This window comes from Anopheles nili, chromosome 2, assembly GCF_943737925.1.
Source record: "Anopheles nili chromosome 2, idAnoNiliSN_F5_01, whole genome shotgun sequence".
Lineage (NCBI taxonomy): Eukaryota > Metazoa > Arthropoda > Insecta > Diptera > Culicidae > Anopheles > Anopheles nili.
Genome location: NC_071291.1, coordinates 30,095,563 through 30,119,566, shown reverse-complemented (window position 1 = coordinate 30,119,566; position 24,004 = coordinate 30,095,563). Strand labels below are relative to the sequence as shown.

The following is a 24,004-nucleotide window of genomic DNA, read 5'->3' as shown; positions in this document are numbered from 1 at the left end:
CCAAACGTGCGCACCAAGCCTGCTGCACCACGATCCCTGGGTCCTTTGGGTATTCCTTTTTGGCGCTTTTATTTTTCTTTCCCTTTTTTTTTGCTACATCCATGGATGTCCCGGCATGGTACGTGCCAACAAGCGATCCAATGGCCCGAAGGCACAGGGCAAAGGGATAAACAAAACCATGTGTAGCGAATGCGCGGCAAAGAGGAGGAAGAAAAAAAGCATGGAAAGTACAAAATCTCGGCAGGCTAACATAGGATCAAGGAATTGAACGCCCGGAGCGGGCTAAGGGCTTAGAGAAGGAAGGAAAGGACGAAAGAACAACAACAAATGCAGCTGCAGGCGTAGGTGCATTCGCTGGCTCGTACGATGGTGTGTTTCTTTTTTTTCCCAACCCAACCGGGGTAACAGGATGCACCCGGAAGGAACGGCAAAAGGGTGCGTATGGTCAGCAGATGATTCGCAAGGACAACTGGAGTGCAGATAAAACGCACACATCCTCATGACAATGCTCTAATGTACGGCATGTGAAGGACCGGCATGTTCCGAACGAACGCTCCCGTACGGATCTTTAAATGAAGGTAAATATATTATCAGCTCCTTTACACCCGACACATCTGCATGGTCTCATGCTCAGGAAAAAAAAACAACTACTTGAAACAAACGTCAGAAGTTCCTGCGTCTTTTCCACTGCCACAGAATTGGTAAACCCGTGCAAATAATCCATACCAACAACGCGCCTCCGTTGCAGTGGAAAATCCATCAAATGCTCTCACTTTCGTTGCAATCTTCCCCAGAGGTCACGCGAGTGGAACCAACGTGCGTTCTCCGGGAGCTTCGATGGCGGCCTTCACGGGACCATGATAAGGCTTTATAAACCCGTGGGCACATGCTCTGTGACTTAATCATTCCCCGAGCGATCACTACCGATCGGCACTCGCAGTAAGAGAAGTGATCATGGCCATGCGCAAGGTGCTAATACTCTGCCTTGCTCTACTGGGCCACTTGGCCACCTTCGAGCAATGGGCGGCCCAGGCGGAAAAGCTTCAGCTCGTCTACCAATGGAGACAACTCGGCGAGTCTGGAAACGGTACGGGTAAGTGTAAGAGATTTTCACGCTTCACAAAACGCTTCATCAGAACGCTCCAATCCGTTCGAAAGGATCTGAAAGTGTGCTGTTTTCATCCAACGCCGTCCTGCCGGATGAGGATCGATACAACGCGTACGGTAATCTTCCGATGGGAGTGACACATCATAAGGGCTTCCTGTATGTGACGATCCCCCGGCGACGTACGGGCATCCCGGCCACCCTGAACGTCATCGATATGGCCCGCAACCCGTCCGTGGACAGTCCAACGCTGGATCCGTATCCGAATCTGCTTGTGAACACACTACGGGTAAGCGCAAACACGCGAACCTGCCACCCACAAAACATACAATGGTTTGGTTCCTTTTGCAGACCGATCAGGCACCGGATCCAAAGCGGATTGTGTCCGTTTACCGGACACAGGTGGATCGGTGCGATCGTCTCTGGTTCGTAGACACGGGCTATCTCGAGTACCCGGGTGGGGCTGGACGGCAGGTACAGCGGCCAGCTTTGTGGGTCATCGATTTGACCATCCACCGGAGCGTGCGACGTTTCGAGATCCCTCCGGATATGGTCGAGCATGGGTACGGCATCCCTAACATCGAGGTGGACGTAGATCCGGTGGACTGTGGACGGGCCTACGCTTACATTCCCGATTACGAGTGGCGCCGGTTGTACGTGTACGGTCTGACCGAAGGCCGGATGTGGCGATTCGAGCACAATTACTTCTCATTCGAACCACGGTATGGGGATTTCTCCGTTGCCCAGCAACAGTTCACCTGGTATGATGGGATCTTCTCCGTGGCGGTCGGTGGTACTGGTGGTGGAGGTTTACCGGTGACCAACGAACGCACCGTGTACCTGCACGCGATGGCATCCGTGAGCGAAATAGCCGTTTCGAACCGGGTGCTTCAGAATGAGACGCTAGCTCGGCTTGGGAATGGGGCGTACGGGCGTCACTTCCGGCATCTTGGTGGCCGTGGTCCGAACACGCAAAGCTCGAGCCACGCGTACGACCCACGCACGGGTGTGCTGTTTTACGCGGAAATTAACCGAAATGCAGTCGGGTGCTGGAACACGCACAAACAGTTCACGCCTGAGAACCACGGCATCGTGCATCTGGACAACGTGGAGATGATTTATCCGGCTGATCTGAGGGTAAGCTGCTACACCGACGAGTGTTCCCTTGAAAACTTTTCCAATCGTTGTTGTAATTCCTTTTTTTTCCACAACTCGACAACAGATCGACAGTAGCGGTGACCTGTGGGTCATTTCGAATCGCCTCCCTATCTGGATCTACTCCAAGCTAAACCAAACCGATGTGAACTACCGAATTTGGCGCCAGTCCGCTGCTCGGGCCGTTGCCGGAACGATCTGTGCATAGGCAAGGTGCCTCCCCGTCCATTGCAACGTTGAGTGATAGAGAGAAGGTTCTTTCGATGTGAAATAAACATAAAAGAACATTGATGATAACGCACCCAAGCGAGAGTTCTAAAATATAATTAAGAAAACGAAAGCCACGCTCGCGCTTCCTTTATTTCTTCGTTTTTGAGTATAGTTCTTCGGTGCGGTTTACGCTACGTAACCTCTGGAATCCGAACGAACACCGTAATGTCCACCCTAGTACAGTAAACTAGTTTCTTTTTCCGCGCCTAAAACCAACTATCTCTCTACGAAAATGCGTTTAATGAGGTGAAAAAAGAGAAGGGATCGGTCCGTTAATGTTTCTGGTACATGCTCTTCCGTTTCGAGTGCTAGTTGTGTTTCTTTTTTAGCTTTTGTTTTTAGTAAGTCAGTTTTCGTTTAATAATTCATATCAAAACTACCACCGCAAAAAACGTGCGAAAACCTGCTTTCACCCATCGTTTCAGCCTTTTAGGAAAGTACGGTATGATAAGAGAGATTTGACTACTTTCTACTAATGTACGCTTGATCAGTTCCACCGTATTCTAGGACACGATTCCTATTCCATGATCGCGCCAGGGATCACATACAACGCACATTCACACATACAGTAGTTCACACACACACACACAATTGTGCCAATATTACAGCCTTTTTGTTTACCTTTTGTTACGATGGAGTGTATGCTTTGCGCGCTAGCACAGCGGTGTTCGGTTTCCGGCGAGAGCGCTTTATATTTCATTTTTTGACTACGTGCCAAATAATTTTGCATTGCAAAGACAACAGAAAATTTGACCTAAAACAAATGTAACAACTAACGAACGAATCGGCCGAATGGCAAACGGTTGAATAGAGCCGTTTTGCTTCCTACTAGGGAAGTCTTTAAATATTTTAAAACAAAACAACAAAAGTGTGCTCTTTCGCGGGAAACCCAACCAACTGTTGCGCTTAACGCAAACTCTATAATTAATTGATGTGTACGCCAAAGATGTATGATAGCAGCAATCGTTTGGCGCCGATGTTACTTAAGATCTACCATACCGCTCTTCTAGCTCAAAAATTTGCACTAATCGTTCACTGGAGAGGAAAAGTAGTTATGTATGCGTGCTTTTCACTTTTGTTCAAGCACATTCTATTCCATTCCGCGATGCGGCGTTGCTTGCTGCCTTGTATGACTATGTTACATTGATCGTAATGGAGAAAAAAAAACCACGTGAACCTAGCAGAAGTACGATGTGCTAGTTTTGTTCGTTTATGCTGCCTAGTGCTACAAATCGTAGCGGTAGAAATTATTCTAATAATCAGTAGTTACATTTCCGCGCACCGTTTCGCGTTATTGTAGTTCGATCTTCCCTTGTTTGCTGCCCAGCTCAATGCAATATCGTAAAACGCCTGTATTTCCTCGGTACAGGAGGATGCCCCACGAGCGTAATATACATTTAAAAACAGGCTATAGGAAAACAATTCACACTGCTTTCGCTGTAGTTCTTCGTGTCCATAAAACGGTACTACTATTCGCTATTCGCCTATTGCACAATAAAATCCTTGTGGCCACGTAGAGATTTCAGCTGCTTTTTCAATTTCGTCACCAAATCCGCCGGTTGTACCTGAAACAAAACAGAAAAAAAGGATATCACGATTTGCACGCTGCATGTACCGATCCGATGGAGTGTACCGATCGATTCTTAAATACATGAGACCTTACCAGTATAGATATATCTCGCCCAACCGCATTCAAACGGTCACGAATTTCGTTTTCTTTAAAGAACAAATTCAGCGGCCGACCGTTGATTTCCGTCAACACCCAAAACGTCAGCGATAGTCCGTCGCATGATTTTGCCTGTACATTCGAAGGGATACGAATGATTTTATATTATTAAACGTGATGAATAATACAAAAAAAATCAGCAAACAGTGAATGTTAACATACCGGGATGCACGAACACATCTTGCCAAAAAGAAAAGCTACCATGATCGTGACAATTTTGACAAACAACAATAGCTTACCTTCGGTGGCAATCCATGTCGTGCGGCCAAGCTGTTCGGCACCACGTCAACTATCGTCGCTGTATTGCCATCACGGATCAACCCCAAGCACTGTCCGTCTATTTCCCGTCGAATGGCGTACACACGCCCGAACGGAACCCTGCGGATGATAAGCTCCACCTGGGGAAAACAAAAAAAGGCTCTTTAATACATCTTGACTTCACATATAAAAGAAGTTGAAATTCGAGAGTCCACATCTAACGTCTCTTCGCTTACAAACAGTCCCGGAGCAGCACGGATAGCCTTGTGGGCATCGGCAGCAGACGTGATCGCGACACCAGCCACACTAATCATCTGATCACCGATGTGCAGCGCATTATACAGCACAGGATGTTCCTTCTGTTTCCAGCCGGCAACCCACACGGCTCCAAACGCGTCAACCAGCCCGATCGAGTTGATGCAGTCCTTCCGGCGCAACTGCAACCGAACACCACCCGGGTGCATCATTTCACGGCGCAACTGAAACACTTGCTGCTCCCTTAAGGTTAGCTTACGGTTACCACCTGCGCCACCGGGTTGGATTCCAGGTCCATTCAGCTGGCCTCCACCCTCAGACACATTTATCAGAGCGTGATGAGGACGGAACGGCTGTGGTGGAGACTGCAACCGGCCACCGTTATTGCCGGATGTTCCGTTCCCTGCCGAGGGTGCGTTCATTCGCGACGAACGTTCCTGCCGCGTTTCAGAGGTCGAGGAGCTACGTCGCCGCTGTTCCGCCGGAAGCTGATCGTTCCGGATCTTGTTTTCCACCGGTGGTCTTCGACCGCGCCCGCTTGCCGTAGGATGTTCCAAGGCACTCCCGGTGCTGGATGCAACGGCTGGCCGTGTACTCAAGACGAGTTCGGTAAGACCACGTTGTAACTGCGGACCGGTTCGTTGCGGATGTGGCGTGTAAATGTTCTTATCGACAGCTGGCCGCTTCGAGGGACTCCCACCGGTCAAATGCATCGGTGCGGCGGGTGCTACCTGCTTCGAAGTCGACGCCGTTCCATCGGTTGCTCCATCACCCGCGTGGATGGCATCGGGCTGGACGCGGTTTTCCTTATCACTGCTACTTCCACCCTCGGTGGCACGGTTTCCCTTGGCTGCGGTACGCCCGGGTAGAGGAATATCAGAATGACTAGACGATCGAGACTGCCTGCTGAGTAGCAGCACTTTGCTGCTCTTGTTTCCGGTCGCTTTCGAGACTATCGGAGCAACTGCGACCGGTGCCTGTTCGGTGAAACTCCGATCTGACTCCGATCTCTCATTGCCCGGTGTCACCTGCACCGAGCTGGACAGGAAAACCTGCTCATAGTACTGCTGCGGTACGGATTGCGTGGGTTTGCCATCCGAAATGACGGCAGCCGGGACGGACGAGTTTACGGCAATTTGCGTCACCGTGCCGAAATTAGTTTCCGGACCCTTGATGGGTGTTGACGAGGTGGCCACCGCTACTTGCACGGTGGCCGCTGCTGTCGGTTGCAACCGTGGCGCTGCTATTACCGGCTTGGTGACCGGAACCGAATGAACGTTAGGTACGGTTACCGTCGTTATCTGCTGCTCGTTTATCGACGCGATGATGGACGGTTGCATTAGGTGGTCCTCATTCGCGGAATATTCAACGTTGGACGGAATAATCTGCACGTTGCTCTTGTAGCTGTGGTCGCCATTCCAACGTCCGCTACCATCGAACGGATCGTCATCCGTTACGATCGTAGCGACGGCTGTCGTTCCGGCGGATGGGATAGTGATCGACGGTGTTGCTTTCGGGAAGTTAAACCGTGATGCTGGTTTCGGGGAGGATGCGGTTGTGATCGTGGGTGATGGAGTACCAGCAATGCTGCTGTTCGACACCTGGATGATTGTGATGTTGGCCGTCGGTTCCTCGGACGAACTTGTGGGAGAGAACGATGCCTTGGCTAAGGGAGATATTTTTCGGCGTGTTCGTTTTGGTTCCACTCTGCAAACAAAGAGGACATATGGGTAATGAGACAATTGTATGTAAACCGAACCACTGTTGAAGGTGTTTTACGGCAAATGACAGTGAGTAGAATCCGTCCAAGCAACCATTGCAATCTGAACAGTACAGCTAGTGTGTGCCCAATTTGTGTGTTTTGATACTTGTGTACTGGAACACGGATATATATTTTTTTACGGAACTTTACACCACAATGGATTCAGACAGTGAAAATAAACGCCAGGAGCAAGCGTTGGACCGGGAATACGGCCATTGTCTAAAGGTGATGCGAGATCTTATCCCTAACCTAGAGGAACCGTTCGATATCAAAACTACGGCCCAATGGATTGAACGCTTTAACCAGGAACCTTCGGATCAGAAAGCTCTCCGCAACCAGTGTGCGATGTTGCTACTCCACCAGTTGCTCGAGGATAACCTGACACATCCTTTTATTCATCCCAACTACCTTACCGAACCACTCACGGTGCTGTTGCAGCACGACCTCGTGAACGTGGGAGACGGTCCGCTCGAGCCGCTAGAGCGGTTGGTTCAACAGCTCGAAACACTCAATCACCGCACGGACGAGGACATTACCTCGCTCCGGCAGAACGCATCCGAACCGGCCGCAGCCATTACACAATCCGGAGTCCTGGACGTGAACTATCTCGTGCAGCTTCAGAATGCGTTACGTTCCGCACTGTTGTTCCGAGTGCCGGCTATCATCGATGATCCTGCGACGGTCATTCCTGCGTCACCGGAACACCTGCACGAGGACGATCGTGAGTGGTTAACGGTCGTCCTGGAGGGCATCCGAGTAAAAGCGACCGCTGTACGAACGGTGCAGCCGTTGCCTCGTCAAACCTGTACGGTCGAATGTCAAACCGTAGCACCGGAGGTTACTGATTCATCCGGTTCCACCGCCGTGATCACTCGAACCGACGAATTTGGAGCCTATCTCGAGCGAAAGTTTGCTAAACTGTACGCAAACTTCCGTGTGCGTGAAAAAGCACTAGAAATTCGAACTCAATCGGCGGGCGGAATGCATCTGATCGATGTTTCGCAACGGTTGACGCGACTTTACCAGCGCTCATTGCCACTGACCACAATGGATCGCCACCCTGGTGGGAAGGATTGCCGGAAAGACAAATAATTAATACTGGCCCGTGTGAGAGCTTTGGGGGGTTTGACGGCAGAAAAACATGAAGTCTTGTGATCGCGACGATTGATGCCGTGGCGTAGTGGAGTGACGGTTGCCGTTTGCGGTAAGAACGGGGAAATAAATTGACCTTGATAGTGAATTAACGGCCAGCGGCTCCATTAACGCCCACGAAGCAATCGAGGAAACCGGTGATGATGGAGGTGGGTTTCCGAACAACGGGTTGAACCTGCAGAATGGTCATATAAGTCGATCTAAGATCTCACTCAAGCGCCTCCGCCAACGATGTAGTTTATTTCCTTTTTTTGTATTAACATATAATTTTGGAAATTTAACTTTTCGGAACTGTGCTTTTAAAATTCATAATTTAAAAGCTTTGGCAAATCATGGAATTGTCTAAATTACTATTTGCTTTCATTGTTTTGTGAAATAAATAAAAAGAATAACCAATGTGCAAAGCAAAAGTCATACATTCTTGAAAGGCTTTGAATACTCGAATTAAATTCGTCTCTAAGCCATGTGCAATTGAACCGGCTAATGTTCCTGAAATAGAATCAATATGGCCAACCAATGCACTATACCACTATGCAGAGTAGCACCACAAGTCACGCCTCGCCTCGGTCGGCACATTAGTCAAAACGTTGCATTCCGCTCAACGACTGCATGTTGTTACACCGCACGAAGAATGCAGTAAGAAAAAGGTATGCATGCAAACGCTTCGTGGTGGAAAAAGGGTGCACATTTCCACTCACCCTCGTTGGTCATTCGCTGGATCCGTAACCGGTTGTAGCCGATTGAGCGACATCAATCGACGAGTGTACCATTTTTCCTACCGCCTTGTTATATCGCGGCCTGTGAATAATCTCCCATTTGCAACTTGGAGACCAGCGGCATGGTATGCTAATAAATCTAACGAAAACTAATTGTACTCGGTCCTTTCCGGATAGCTTAGAGCCGAATCAATGGCACTACGAAAAAAGCACGGTGGGCGGATTTAATTTGGCCTCGCACAACCCCAAAAGGTACGTTGTGTCAGTGGCATTTCACTGTTTTCCTGCGTTCCGATTCGAGTTACACTTTGGATGATCAATATTACGTGTAGAGTTATGCCTCCAACTGCAGCAGGTAAAAGGGGATCCAATTTTAGAAACACTGATGTGGGTTCAATGACAGCAGGTCCTTTTGCGTTGGGGAAATAATCGAATGCAACGCTGCGTCAACCTCGTCCTAGCAACAAGGAATAGGTGTAGCGTGTGCTCGCGAGCCCTTCTATGAGCTGGAGCAGACCGTGGTTGCTATCCCTTCGACCCCGACCATAAACCTACCTTGTCCCGCCGGACGCTGGTGGTTCGATGCAGATGGCGCCGCCGGATTTCAACACCATGGGTGTGTACGATGCCGCTGGAGCTGCTGTTGGTGTGCCATTGCTGGTGGACGACGTTGCAGTACCATTGCTGATGGTGCCATTCTGGCAGGAGACTTCGGTCGCGTGCTGTTGCTGGAAATGTGGCTGTCGTGGCCGCGACTCGTTGCCACCGGTCGTACCTCCGTCGTGTCTGGTGGTGAGCGCTAAAATGAAAAACGATAGCATTTAAAACAAAAATGAACGGGTGGAAAATAACAGAAAAAATCGACACTAGAACAGGGGTGTCGCTGAACGGATGCTGGACGGAATGGCCGCCATCGCACGAGACCCTTAGCGGAATGGGTCAGAGAATTTGGAAAGGAAATGAGAAATGCTAGATTTAATTAACTTTTTTCGCTCTCTCTCTCTCTTTCTTCATGGCACACGTACGGCGCATATTTCGCCACACGCTGCCACCTGACTGGTGACTGTCCGCGGGCGACCGGACGCTTCCGTTCCGGAAGAGGCCAAAAAGGCCCCATTCCGATCGTTCCATTTTCCAAAAGAAGCTACCGAACATGCCACCGGTGGTCGCTACCAAGCGTGCCTGGGGGCGTTTTGAGTTTAAGATGGACGGAATGGGAGGTGGTCATGTTGGAGGACGATTCAATATTATTGCCGGTGCCGAACCAAAGATGGCTTCCGAAACACCCGGCCGGGTTGGTGGGATTAAACCGAGGGTCTCGGGTTTAGAAGAGGGAACCGACACGTACACGTTTGCCGTCCGTTTGGTGTATTTGCGGAGCCTAGCCGGGTCTTTACCTCTTTCCCGTCGTTGCAAATTGGGTCTTTTGCTAATGAAAAATTTAATTTGTTTTCATTCTGCGGGTTCCGTCGTCCTTCTTTAGGTTGATGTCGTGGAAAAAGAAATGAAATTTGTCCCAAAGATGTGCATCCATTGAATATAAATTTTCTCTTTACTTTGAGCGTTTAGGTAATGTTTGGTTGCTCTTTTCAACTCTTTTTATTAATTTCATGGAAGTTCAACTGTACTGTACGACGAGCAATGAGCAACGATTTTAATTTAATAGTTCTTTTCTAATACAATTATAAGATATCATTAGAAAAGAATTTAGGTAAATTTGGCGTGTTGTTCATTTCGCGTCAAAAACTGCAAAATATAAACCGAAAAAGCATTGCACATAAAAATTCAAAACCTTCCATCATCCAATCCAACAATGATTTTATTCCTTCCCTTTTTGTTGCTTATACGTCCGTTTCTCGGAGATGTCTTTCCGCTCGTACGTTCTGCGGAACCGACCAACGAAAAAGAGGAGAAAAATTTATGCAAATATTTGCCACCCCGGGAGGGGATCATGGCTCTACTCGAACGGCGGGACCCGGCCATTGCCATTTCCGGTGCAGAAGCAGCACCGAATCCGTCGCCCAACGCGAAATCCCGCTTATGGCGATGCAGAGTCACCGTGAGCCGCATGAAATGGCCTGCCCCAAAACGGATACCGGCCATGTCCCATTGGGAAAGCCACCGTGTACGCAAAAAGGAGCCAACGTCACACCAGCGTGTGGACAAAAATGTGTGACACCGACACCGGCGTGGAATGGGTAGATTATTCCACGCCGTTGGCCACATTCCTGCAGCGACTATCATAGTGCCGTTCGGAGTACTTGTGACCGTCGGTCAGCCGCCGTCTCTAATGATCGGTAATTATGATGGCCAAAAAGCACGGCAAATCGATGACACGACACTTCGGACACGGTTGACGGTGATGTCCGTCGATGTTGTGCGTTTATTCGCGGTAGGACGATAAATTCCACGCGTTCTCGGAGGAAAAGCAAAACACACCCTGTGTGCTCCTTTTAGCAGCACATTCCATGTCCTTTTCAATCAACCCAAATTTACCCAAAGGGACTTAGACAAACCGCGACACAACCGGCCATCAATGAAATATGCATTTATCAATCCATCCCTTGGCTCCCGAGGGGGCTTTTTTTAAACCACCGCAAGCCGTGGGGGGGTTTACAAACCCGTAACCCCGATGAATGGAGCAACATGATTGCGTGGAACAAACTGGACGGGGAAATTTGTGCACACAAAGCAACTAAAACGCCTGACGCCGCCTCAATCAGCACCATCCGTACAGGACGAGCTGAAGTACAGCAACCCCCAGGGGATGCTGCTGATTCATACCGGTACCATCCCCACCGTACGATGTCCGGATGACTAATGCCACTACGATGGCGCTTAAAAAGAGGCCATTTTGTGCGATACCGAACGACGATTGTGGACCGTGTGTTGACCGATACAGCGTGCACCCACAAACGGTTTTAGGGGGATCGGTTAATTAAAGCCAATTAGCTGGCCAGTGTGTGCCGGGAGTGGCATTCTTACCATCAGGCGTATGATCAGCTTCAACGATGGTGGTGTCGACGTTCTCCACCGATCGTTCCGGTGCTGGCCGGACATCCAACAGTAGCTTATCGATGACGGTACGCTTCAATGATGGTCCACCGGCCGTCCCGGAGGGATCCGCTAGCACATTGTTCACGAAAGTGGTCGCAAGTGAGGGCGTGATCGTGGCCGAAACCGTTGAACCGGTGGCCGACAACTCCCGGGTGACTATTTTCTGTGGTTTCGGTAAACTTGAGGGTGTGCCATCACGAGCCGGTACTCCCGTTGGTGGTGATGTGGGTGCGGTACGCTTGGGCAGCTCTTCCGGTGTGTCCTCGTCGGTGATCGACGAGCTGGACGATCCAGCGATCGATGAGCTCTCGCAGGAAGCGATGGTTTGTGAGTTAATACTGCTGACTGCTTGCAGCGGGTTCGACAGCAGGTTCATGAGATTCTGCGTGGATGTGTTGGACATGGCCGGTGGAGCGGCTGGTACTGCGGGTGTCCCCCGGGAATCACCGTTGGGGCAGTTCGATATGGACGTTAGCGTGGATGAGTAGCTGCTCGCAGACGAGGACGAGGACGATGATGAAGATGACGCCGACGATGACGTGGAGCTGGTCGTTCCGGTGTGTGAGACCATCGTCTGAAAGGCCGCAGTTCCATTTGCCGGGCTAGAGGACATACCCGACCCACTCGGGCCCGAATGATGACCAAGGTGGTGATGATGGTGATGATTGTGATGCTGCTGTTGCAGCAACAAAGATGGTGGCTGTACTCGCTCGATACCCGGTACGAGAGCCGCCGGGACAGGTGGAGTGGCCGGAAGCGGGGACGTAGGATCACGCGTTGGTGCCAACGGTGGTCGAACCTCAGGCAACCGCGAGTAGAGGTTTTCCTTCGGCGAAAGCAGCTTCATCTCGCGCAGCTTCGACCGCAAACAGTCCACCCATTCCTGCATGCATTCCCAGGTGTGCGCGTTGAAACGGGCCACTTCGCTGTCGAGTGTTATCACAAATTCGAACTCCTGCTCCACGGAGACGAGGGCGTGCGAGACGTGTTGGACCGTTTGCAGGGCAAGGGCCCATTCTGGGGCATGGGACGGCGCTTGGCGTGGGTCGCTGTAACCCTCCAGGAACGCCTCGCAATCGTCGTGCACGCAAAACACGACCCAGTACCGATCCGGTTTCTGAAAAAGGGCGGAGAAAAAAGGCGCTAGATTAGTATTGAGTAAAGTGCAAAATTGAGCCGGATGGGCGTTGGATGATCATATGGACAACAGGAGTGATGGCCGAAGCGTTAGCATGCGGCACAAAAACACGTGAGTATCGGGTTCGAATCTCGACAGAAACTCCCCCGCACGCAGGACTGTGACTATCCAGCTACGTGGAAATTTTAAGTCAATAAATAGAAAGGTAGGCCTTGACCGTACACCGGTTGTTTAACCATTGAAGAAGAAGCTTTCATGCCTCTAGCATAGGAAGTTAGTGACGAACAAAATTAAGCCGTGTTAGTGACGAACAAATTGCTTCCCTGCGTGCAACCGTGAATCTGAAAAATGACCCCAATCAACCACCAATGTGCCATGCAAACATCAAACAAACCACCCCAGCCACAAATGGTTCCGCAAATGGTGTCAATAAGTTGTAAATAGCCCCCCAAGAACTACCAAACGGTACACTAGAAAGTGCACGCTATTTAGAAGGTGCGTTTGTCCTCACGGTCGCCCGCCCCAAATATTAAGCATCTTAGGCAATATTAGGCTGAAACGGCCGCTCCGAGAAAAGGTGTAACGGAAGGCGCGCTTTATTGCACCACGCTCTAATTGCGATTCGTTTTGGAACGATCCGGCACGCCGGGTGGCTTTGAGGGTGCGCGGAAACAGCCTCAAAGGGCTTGGCAGACACAGTTAATGTTGCTTCCCTTTTCCCGTTCTAATGTGGCACCACTTCACGGCCTAACCCAACCGAGTGAGCTTAGGAAATGGAGCGAGCGGCTTTTGGCTGTCCTCCGGATCAATTAAATGTGGCTAAACACCCGGCCCAGATGGCTCCGTCGGTCGAAGTGGCTGGAGCAATCCTAAATGATCGTCATCTGGTGATCGCCGCTGTTCGATTCTACCTTAAGAGGCGGTAAAAGTACAAAATTTGAACCAAATGGTGCGAGTCGTCGGCTCGTGTGTGCCTTTTCTGCCTGTTTATGGCACCTGCTTCACGTGCTTACGCATTGACGTTAGATGCTCGATGGCGTTCCTGATTGATGCAATGCGCTGGTAGGGCGCGATCTAAAGTCTACAGGGCAACATTTAACAGCACGTTATCGACACCAACCCCTTTTTTTCGTAACACGATGATCCCCCAACGGTGGGTTTCTTAATGCCGAAAAATCATCTTTCCGAACAATTGTGTATGATGGCGTAATGTAAAAGAAAAACGAAACATATTTACCCTACGCGGTGTGACTCGCTCGGGAAACATTTCTCTATTGCTTTTGCCTGAAGCAAATTATCGACAAAATCATCTAATAAAAAAACACCATCGATCACTGCGCTAAATTGAAGCCGGCTTGAAACAACACGCAACACACGTGCTGGAGCGAAAAGGCGATCTCGGAGAGGAATTGCATTTGCATTCCCTGCCACCGGTACCAACCACCCCCGTTCACGTGCCTGAGATCCCCCCCCCCCCTCCGCTATCCTCCACCCCCCGGCTTCCTGCTTGTTACGCTCCACGGGGCCGAGATCAACAATTTTGATATTTTGTTTTCTGTAATGCTTTCTTCACGCAACGCCTTTTCGGCATTTGGCGTGCGAGGGTGGGTGGCTTTGTTTTTACGCTTTTGTATCTTTTTTTTATTTGGTCGTTGTGTGTTCGTTGCACGAGTCGCAATTTGTGATGTTCAAACTTTGCGCACACTGCCCTTAAGCCGGGGCGTGAAGAAGTTTGTGGTTTGTGAAGAAACCGTATCCAATGCCGCACACATCCGCTATTGTTGAAGCCAACAACGTGCCAGAGGGCGAAAAAATAGACGCATAACACTCGGAAGGCTTTCCAACCCCGAACGCAGACAAAGACAAAGTGAAGACAAAGCGTTCAGAGACGTTTTAGTTGAGATTGTTGGGATGTTTTTCCTACATTATTTTTTCTCTCTCCACCCTCAACCGCGATTTCAAATGCCATTCCGAACCAAACGTCAAACGTGCAGTCAAAGAAGCGGAAAGCAAGACATTAAAACATTACCGCCTGCACAGCGATGCGTGAATTTTCGGGGCTTTTTTCCTCGTTTTCTTTCTGCCATCAACGATCATAATCGCGCTACGAACTGCGCCGAAGGATAACGAGACAATTGCTGCAGTTGATTGCAAATTATGCCACGTCCCGTCGTGCCGTCTGGTGACAAAAGCTAGAGGGACGAGTCATTGCTGGCCGCGTTTATTAATGAGTGCCCTTAATTAGGACGTCACCATTAACATGCGGCGATTTCTAATTAGCACAGAATGCTCGCGCACGCGCGCCGTTCGCATCAATGGCGCTTTGTCGAAAGGCTAATCGTCGTTCATGGTTACATTTGGTTTTTTCGCCCCCCTTTGGCCCAGGTGATGACCGTTTTTTACAACAGATATTTCATCAAAAATCCACGGCCAACATTACGATGCAAACGGCCGAACAGAACGCCGTGAGAACTGAACCGGCAGAAAAAAAAATCATCAATAATCCAAAGTCCACGGGAAAAGGCTCCAAAGCCCAAAATTAAACGATCGCAAGGGCTTTTTGACGGGAAGGCTTTTTGGGTTTTTTGATTCAGCCACCCCAGAAGCAGCAACCGGGCTTTATAAAACGGTGTCATTAAACGTTGCTTGATTGAACAATGGATCGATTCGTCTCGCGAATCCCTCCGCCGCGGAAGAACGACGCCACGATCGAAGGCGATCACCACGCGATCCTTATCGAACCTGGAATGGTGTGGAGCTCACGATCGAAATGGAACACGTTTGTGTGTATGTGTTTCCTTCGCACTCCAACCAAATCACTGTCGCTTTTATTAATCCGCTTCCGCGCTGAACCTTGGCGCTGAATCAAGACATCGTGCCGGCGTTGAGGCGAGCACACTAAATTAAATAAAATATCGCGAGTAAAAAGGCAACCAAAAGACTCTGGAGTATGAAAAAACAATGAAATAAAACAATCAAAATCCTAGCAACACCGTCTCGTTCACTCCTCGCCTCCGGTGGTGACGAATCGAGAGAAGGTTGTTCGGTCTCTTCGCCCGCTGGGAGAACCGCCAAAACCGGGTTTATGTGTGGGAACAGCTTAAATCAAAGCCCCTGAAGTAGAAAAGGAATACAAAAAAAAGCACAGAGTGCCCCGTCAACAATCGCTTAACAAGCACCGCGCGCACGGAAACGCACGCGTACAGGACGATAAGAGAACGAGAGGGAAACGGTCGTGAAGAAGCAACGGAATGGAGCCCGTCGTAACAAAAAAAACCCGTCCCCGTGTGGGTTGAAATCGACCGCCATGTTGCCCTCCTCTCTCCCGTCAAAAAGCCTCAACCGGTTCGCGAATCGGAGCATGTTTGTCTATTATTAAATGCTATTACGCGGACGGATTCGATAATGGCTTTTTTAGTCCCTCTTTGGGGAAGGTTTTCCCGTCGAAATGACGACGTTTGATTGGTGGAAAGACATAAGGACGCATCGGAAAAGGGAGCTACTCGTGCCGAGAAGGAGCAGGGGTGCATTAGTTAAGCAATTTGCCATCAAGGATAATGTTGGTAAAATACTAAACGATAAAATGTTCAGATCGAACATGAAGCACAGCGTTCTATTACGTTTTGCCTGCAAAGACGTCATCAAACTAAAAATCAAACATAAATATACACATTTAATCATCTGCTATTAAACCCCCGAAAAAAGCTTTCTAACATGAATCATATCATACCACTGATCCATCGATATCCTACCCAAAAAAATGAAGGGAAACATGCAAAATCAAAAAAAATAATGCAATTTTATGTTCAACATCGCACGAATCAAAAAAGAAAATACAAAAAAAAACGTGAAGGGTCCATCAAGCGGAGCACGTGTTCCGGACGGACAGGCAATAATTGCACCTTCCAACGTGGGCATCCTGCACGCGCCCCAAACAGGGTGGCCACTTTCGTGTCAAACGAATCCTTGGCACCACTTGACGCGTTTGAGAGTTCAAAACCGCTCATGTTCATGCAATCGACCGAAGGGCTTCTGGCCTCCATATACCGTGTACGGATCGGAGGTGGAGATCATGAATTTTTGTTTCAAAAAGGGCGAGTTTGGTGGCGCCTCGACGTCTGGCTTGATCTGCGTGGTATAGCAATTCGCAACATTGATTTGGGGGTGAGTTCCTTTCGACGTGCTCCTAACGTGAAATGTTTTGGGAGCGGTGGTTTAGATGGAGAATAGAACAAATGAAGGCCACACATACACATTGTTTAGGGTGATGGGGTGAAACAAGGGCTAAAATTTGTTCATTTGAAAAGCAAAAGCAACAATGCGTTCGAGGTTTTTTTTTCGCATTTCGCAAACGCAAAACCATGCACTCCAAACGGCGCCGTGAGAAAGCGCATACTGATAGGTTGTTATATCCCACGAGAATGGTGATCTGGCCGCCCTTAACGAATTCCTGTTTCACCTACCTCACAAACCTCACCCGTCTCTTTTGGTCATTTTCAGGCCACACAGGCGCACCACGATTTATGAAGGTCCACAGTTGATGAGCGTTTCAGGAGAGAGGAAAACACCTAAATTTTATCTTCTTTTCCTCAGCAGACTCGCCAAACGGTAGCAGAAGCAAAAGTGATCTAAAAATCGTCACAGATAATCACAACCGTGACCCAAAGGTGATTCCAGTTGCCGGTGGTCTTAGTCCCGGCGATAGATCCGCGCGGAAAGCGGTCTCTTTGTGGAGCGAGTTGATGAAATCCTCCACCACATGGGAGGGGTGGAAAAAAAGGGGGTTTCCCATTCACTCCCACCATTCGCGGGGTGGCCAAACAACAATGCCAACTTTCTCACACACATCCGCCGAGAGCAAACAAAACTTGAAGGGAAACAGAAAGAAAGAAGAAAAAAACGCGCACGAAGAAACAATCCTCGTCAACGGTGGCCAGGGCCAGCACAATCGGCCAACCTGGGCCGGTTCCATGGCACCACGACCTACAAACGAAGCTATGCGCGGAATTGTGCGTGTCTCTTGCGGATAAATGCGCTTGCGATGGGAGGCCGATTCGGGGACCTTGAGGTGGAATGCAGAGTGACAAATCTGTGGGGGATTTTTTTCCCTTTTAATGTGTGGAGTTTTTTGTTATGTTTCTGCTGCTGCTGCTGCACCTCTCTGCAAGGGACAGAGGCGTTTTTTCCCAACCCTCCAAGGAGCCTTACCGCTTCCGCCGGAGCAACCGGAAACTCATCATCCGTGGTGTGGATTATTTGGCGGCATTTTGGTGGAATTTTTTTTGCTACGAACAAAGTTGCTCCAACGAGATCGTGATATTTTGCTTCGCATAGATGGACGTTTGAATGTGAGATTGTGGTCTTGGCGATATTTTTAGGTCATGGGAACCGGAAAGGAAGTGGACGGAAGGACGTGATGCAAACACACATACAGCTCTCAGCTGATAAGCGACCATGTGAAGCGGAAAGTAAAAGCGAAACGCACGTTGCACCGTTTTTGGGGAGTTTTTTTTTTAAATATTTATTTAAACAAAAAAAAATATTTGCAATAGGGAAAACGGTTGCAAACGCCCGTACGTGACTGATTCGTACACTGTTCGTAATAAGCCGCTTTTCCTGGAATCGCAGGAAAATGGACAAATGGTCTTCGAAATGGCCTCAGGCTTGGAATTAATGATTCGAGCTGGAAATGAATATTTCAACCAGCACCTATCGCCAATCCTGATGACATCCCACATCAATAATTTTAGAGATTCGAATTGATCGAGCTTCTCGAAACGGTTCCGAACGCCATAATGAATTTCAGCAAACTGCCAATCCGATTTAAAGTCGATACAAGAGAAAGCATTATCGAAGGATTATATAACAAAATAGCCTCGCGCATGGATGGATGCAGCAGATGGGGTACAATTGAAGCAGCTGTCTGTTGCAACTGGCATCGAGTGGCCCACAATGTTTGCTTAATGATACCTTCCAGTGCAATATGTTTGTCAAACCGGCGACGGATAAAAAGACCCATGGTCTTATTCAATAATCGCCGGTTTAAAAAAAGATACGTAAGTTATTTCATCAAAGCAGCCCTGATGGCTTCCAAAGTGGCCAGTATTTTATAACTCGTTTATATCGCTTAACTGTTAGAGTTATGGAATCGCTTATTTCATGGACCCAGCGGCAGATAGATAACAACAGCAAATGTTTGTTCCACCGAGTACGCAGGGGTAAGTTACAATTTTAAGGCATTACACGTGAAGGGACGAATCAACCCTCCCCCCTGTTCTCCCACACCCTGTTCTCGTATGTACACACCTTGGTCAGTACGGACGGTCGCCTGCTGTCGTTGTTCAGCCTGCGCAACCAGCTGTTTTTGTGGATTTCGCGAAACAACGCCGTAATGGGGGGTCGCGTTACCACACCACCACCCACTGGCCCACTAGGGCCACCTCCTCCTCCTCCTCCTCCTGCGCCACCGCCACCAGCGTTCGGGACGGCGGAACTGCTTCCAGGACCCGGTTCCATTCCGGAGCTGGACACGCCGCAATCTGCCCTTCGATCGCAAACGTACGATCACCGTTTATCACAACAGAACAGGCAAAAATGATGCACGACTCGATTCATCCACTCGCGCTGCACAATATCACATTTCATTGCACTTACTGCACACCACGGCGTACTGGCGGCCACAAGCAGGACCAAAACGGACGAATCCGCAGCGAGATGAGGACACGCCAAGAATGGCTTTCTTCAATTCCGTACGATGTCGCCAACACAGGAGTGGCAATCGACACTTTGCTTCGACCCAAAACTGAACACTTTTTTGCGGCAGTTATACTCCACCTTTGCGCACCATTTCACTGCCACGGGTGACCTGAATTGTCGTGACCAGTATTATGTCGTTGGATGCATTTTCCGTGCCCTAAAACTCACACACCACGAAGGCACTGGTACGGAACAACACACGCAATCGGTTGACCAGCGGATCGGCCAAATGGGAAGCGGTCAAGGGCCAGATGTAGATACTTCTACCTTGGCTGTGGACCTTCTTTTCGCGTAGGCATCCCACACTCCTTTGTTGACTGCCAAATGTCAACGCAACTCCCGCATATACCCGATTGCCTTTCCTAGACACTTTCGAATGGCCACCCTCGCAAAAATAACGGCTCAGATAATCTCACTGCACGGTGCAAGGCTTTCGGAAAAGAACGCGTCTGAGAGGAAGGAAACAAATTTTCCACCTTTCGACCTTTACGGGGCAGTCTTGTGTTTTTCGCGAGCTGCTGTACGGAATGCGTATTTGCGCGACGGTTCTGCACGACAATTTGACGTGCGTTCCAAGCTGAGGCTAAGGCCCCTCCCAGAGCGATAGGTGTGCAGGTCAGCTCAAAGTCAGGAGATGTCCATCACACTTGAGTTCAGCTAGTTGTTTACTTTATTATTCAGTAACCTAAATATGAAATACCTATGGGAAATAAATGAGAATTTTCTAAAATAATCTTGGAAATATAACCGATCATTTATACGGAATATAACTACATATATTTCAAATAAAATTACCAGACAAATATCCTTCAAATGTCACATTAATTCAGCAGCTCTACTGTGATCTTTGCTGAATTCACCGCTGATATGTCAAACCACTGTCAGCGTGCTCCGGCAACAAGAAAACGTGTGTTTGTTGATAGGATTGTGATTCTCTTTTGAAATACTAACCACATTGCTTGTAAAGTGGAGGTTTAGGTTCGAAAAGCATTGAAGGAATACCTAATATCAGTACAATGATACAAACGAAGAAACGGACGGTTTCCGCAACCGAGGGCGCAACCACAGAGAAGCCAATGAAAAAAGTGAAGAAAGAAGTCCCATTGAAAGCGGTCGGCAAGTTAGTGGAAAAATCACAGAAAAAAGACGGTGCTAAACCGGTGGCCGGTAAGCCAGCTGGCAAATTTCAAAAGAAAACTACACCCGGCGGGAAAGCTGGTGAGCACGAACCCAAAAAAACATTCGTGGCCAACACACCGGAGTCGAAAAAAGAATACTGGAATGGGCTGAAAGCGAAACAGAAGGAACTCCGGCAACAACGCCGCCAGAGCAAGTCGAAAGATCTTTACGAATTGAGCGTGAACGCGAAGAAAGTGTACGAAAAACTGAAGCGCAAGGCGTCCGATGGTAAAGAGGAACTAGTACAAAAACTGCACGAGCTGATGGGAAAGGAGAACGCGTACGCAAAGATAGCAACATCCCACGATACGGCCCGTGTCATACAGTGTATGATCAAGAATGCGTCCGAGGAGATCCGGGATCAAATCGCTACCAGTCTGCTGCCGTCGGTTGTCGATATATCGACATCAAAGTATGGCCACCATTGCATTACTAGCCTGTTTAAGCATGGCTCGAAGCAACTCTGGGTGCGTGTTGTGGATGCGATCATAAAGGACGTCGTAAAATTGGCGAACCAATCATTCTCTAGCGCGATTGTGGACGCCGCGTATAATGAATACGCAACGAGCGAGCAGCGCACCTTCATGCGCCAACCATTCTACTCCGAGCTGTACAAGCTCGATAAAGACCGCACGGTGCAAACGATGAAGGATTGCTGGAAGACGAACGCGTACATGAAAAACAGTGTGCTTACAACGGTCAAGGCTCACCTGGTGCAGGCCGCAAATAAGAAGCTCACGGATAACAGCCTGCTGCACGCATTGTTGGCTGAATTCCTGCAAGAAGCTGCCGAGGTGGAGCGATCGGAAGTGGTGGGATTGTACTTGCCCCATTTGGCTTCCATCTCTAGTACGCGGGATGGAACCGAGGCAGCGATCTTCTGCTTCCTGCAATCGGTGGTGAAGGACCGACGAGCTGCGTTGAAAGCTTTGAAACCGTACGTAGAAAAACTGTCTATCCACGAACATGGTCACCGATTGATCATGTGCATCCTCAATTGCTACGACGACACGGTGACCCTGGGGAAGCTCGTGATCGGGCCAATAATGGAGCAGGTAGAAACGATCGTCGGGACCGGCGAATGGGGAAGAAAGGTGGTCGGGTGGATGTTCTCTCCAGCCGATAAGGATCTGCTTCACCCGGCCCAGATCGATCTGCTGGACGGATATCTCGAGCACAGTAAGAAAGACAAGGAAATTCGCCGCAAGGAGATCTTTTCTGCCGTCGCGGAAATTTTCTGCAAGCACGTGGAGAAGAACGCTAAATTTTGGCTGCGAGGTGGCCACACTGCTCTGTTAACATCGGCTGTGCTGAAAAATTGTAAGTTGTACTCTTTTACTTCTCGATGGAGAACCATAAGGATGATTGTAAGTTTTCCGTTTCCTCTCCATAGACGACGGGAAGCAACTTTCGCGTTTGCACCAAGCCCTGGCAAAACAAGTTTGTGATTCCGAGTGGAAGGTGCATGAGAACGAAATCAGCCTGGACGGATCGAGTATATTGGCCGTGGTGGAACCGAAACCGAAGGACGAAAACGTGAAACCATCTAACGGTACGGAGCGCAAGATAAAGAAGCTTAAAAAGAACCCATTCGAGGAAGAAAAAGTAAGTCGATTGCTTTATTACTGTTGAATCGTTGCGACGGTTGCTAAGCGTCTTTCTGAATTCATTGTAGGCCGCGGCCCGGGAAAAACAACTTGCCGCAAACCCCCTGGTAAATGGCATCGAGCACGCTGGCTTACACATCGCACTAAAGAAGATGATCAAACTGGATCAGGAAAAACGGCAGCATGCGGGTGAAGCCACTTCGCAGTTTGGACGCGCCGTGATAGATGAATTGACCGGTGATCAGCTGACAGCGTGGGTAGAACAGAACCGGCCCTCGTTCCTGTTGCTGCTAATATTTGAAAACTCCACCGTGGAGGTGCAACAAATGCTGAAGAAAAAACTAATTCCACTCAAAAAGGAACTAAAATCGCAAAAACATACGGGAGGGAAGTTGTTGATCGAAAAACTAAAATTGTAGGGTAGAATGGGCAGTATAATGCGAATGAAAAAAGAAGAAGAAATATACAATTCTATACAAATTAAAAACGATGTGTTTTTCCTGTGACTATCATGACGCCATTCTGGCATGCACGATGGAAAGGGCATCTATTGGTCTGGAGGCAGTCTATTTTAACCGAAGAATCAAATGAACACCCGAATCGGTATCAACGATATCGGACATGTCGCCCACTTTCAATGCAAACGCGGCGTCCTCAAAGGGTTTTTGCATCATGCCCCGCTTGAAAACTCCCAAATCGCCGCCCCGTTTCGCCGAACTGCAATCCGAATAACGCTGGGCTAGCTCCTGCAGTGATGCTTCGTCGGATTGTATCTTTTTGCGATACGCTTCGAGGATTTCCAACGCCTCGTCCTTGCTACGAGTAATGTTGTCCTCTCGCCAAGAACTGGGCCTTCGGGATTTGTTATGCTTCACCAACAGATGCGCACACTGTACCTCTGATGGCTCCTGTAACCAAAAACGAAAACGGCTCGTGATTTATTCGAGTTCTGAGCCGGCGAACCTTACATTCGTGTTGGCGGGCTCCGCGGGGGCCGTAGGAAGATCCCATTGAGACTCTTTGGTGTAGACGTTAAGATAATAGGTCATTCCTATGGAAAAGCACACGAGCACATTTCAGTTTATTCGATCTTGTTTATTTGGAAATGTTTATCTGACCTGTGGAACGGCTGGTACGCTTTTCCCAGCCCTCCGGAACTGTTTCCTGGCTGTCGGACATAGTAAGACTTCAATCGGACACAGGCGAATATATTTTATAAACAAATGGCAATGATCTCGAGATAAACAGCCCGGAAACTGTAGAGTGACCGTAATATGTGATTTTCTTACAAATAATGGCTTTACAACTTATGCTTTATGAAATAATGTTATTTTCCTCTCCTACGGGCGCACAGTTGTCAAATTTCACGTCAAAAGTTTATCATTCACAGTGGACCGGAATTTGGATATTCAAAGCAAACTGGTTTGACAATTTATTAAATGAATTTTACTAAATTTGTTTTTATCTGAGAAGAATTTAAAAATGGCACAAAAACCATGCAGTATCTATTTTTTGCTGCCTAAATGAATACCGTTTCGAGCATACTCAACTCAATGTTTAAATGAGCATTAACCGATGTCTTGATGAATGAACATCGAAACGTACTAACGCATATAGTAAGCAATTTTTGTACGGTAAATGTCTTAGATATAGATTGTTTTGTAATACTTTCACTATTATCAAAATATCAAAGCGTTCTATCATGATCATTTTCATAAATGCAATATTTTTAAAAATTCATGTAGTTAGTTGTCAAATCTGCATGGTCATCTGTCAACCTTCCGTGGGGGCGGTGGTTTGAGATCCGTTACCAATCATTTCGTTCCAAACAATTGAAGGCGTCGGACGTGTTTGCGGCTACCGGCGCT

General features: G+C 48.6%; 4 protein-coding genes across 4 annotated transcripts; 2 read left to right on the top strand and 2 right to left on the bottom strand.

Annotated features, from left to right (window-relative positions):
• The first annotated feature begins 954 nt into the window (after positions 1-954).
• LOC128721206 (L-dopachrome tautomerase yellow-f2-like) lies at positions 955-2,478 on the top strand. Its single transcript, XM_053814936.1, has 4 exons — positions 955-1,093; positions 1,159-1,394; positions 1,457-2,242; positions 2,328-2,478. Exons 1-4 carry the CDS (start codon positions 955-957, stop codon positions 2,466-2,468), a joined length of 1,302 nt encoding a protein of 433 aa, XP_053670911.1. The 3' UTR covers positions 2,469-2,478.
• Positions 2,479-3,992: 1,514 nt separating this feature from the next.
• Positions 3,993-19,110, bottom strand: LOC128721195 (mucin-5AC). Its single transcript, XM_053814925.1, has 7 exons — positions 18,901-19,110; positions 11,385-12,573; positions 8,955-9,198; positions 4,751-6,476; positions 4,496-4,654; positions 4,194-4,328; positions 3,993-4,095 (listed from the first exon to the last, which is right to left on the bottom strand). Exons 1-7 carry the CDS (start codon positions 19,108-19,110, stop codon positions 4,015-4,017), a joined length of 3,744 nt encoding a protein of 1,247 aa, XP_053670900.1. The 3' UTR covers positions 3,993-4,014.
• A 1,256-nt stretch (positions 19,111-20,366) lies between these two features.
• On the top strand, positions 20,367-22,605 carry LOC128731188 (protein penguin). The gene is made up of 3 exons (XM_053824292.1): positions 20,367-21,849; positions 21,923-22,134; positions 22,205-22,605. Exons 1-3 carry the CDS (start codon positions 20,367-20,369, stop codon positions 22,553-22,555), a joined length of 2,046 nt encoding a protein of 681 aa, XP_053680267.1. The 3' UTR covers positions 22,556-22,605.
• LOC128731189 (putative peptidyl-prolyl cis-trans isomerase dodo) lies at positions 22,126-23,481 on the bottom strand. The gene is made up of 3 exons (XM_053824294.1): positions 23,255-23,481; positions 23,105-23,187; positions 22,126-23,044 (listed from the first exon to the last, which is right to left on the bottom strand). The coding sequence occupies exons 1-3, from the start codon at positions 23,313-23,315 to the stop codon at positions 22,703-22,705; spliced, it is 486 nt and encodes a 161-aa protein (XP_053680269.1). The 5' UTR covers positions 23,316-23,481; the 3' UTR covers positions 22,126-22,702.
• Between the last annotated feature and the right edge of the window lie 523 nt (positions 23,482-24,004).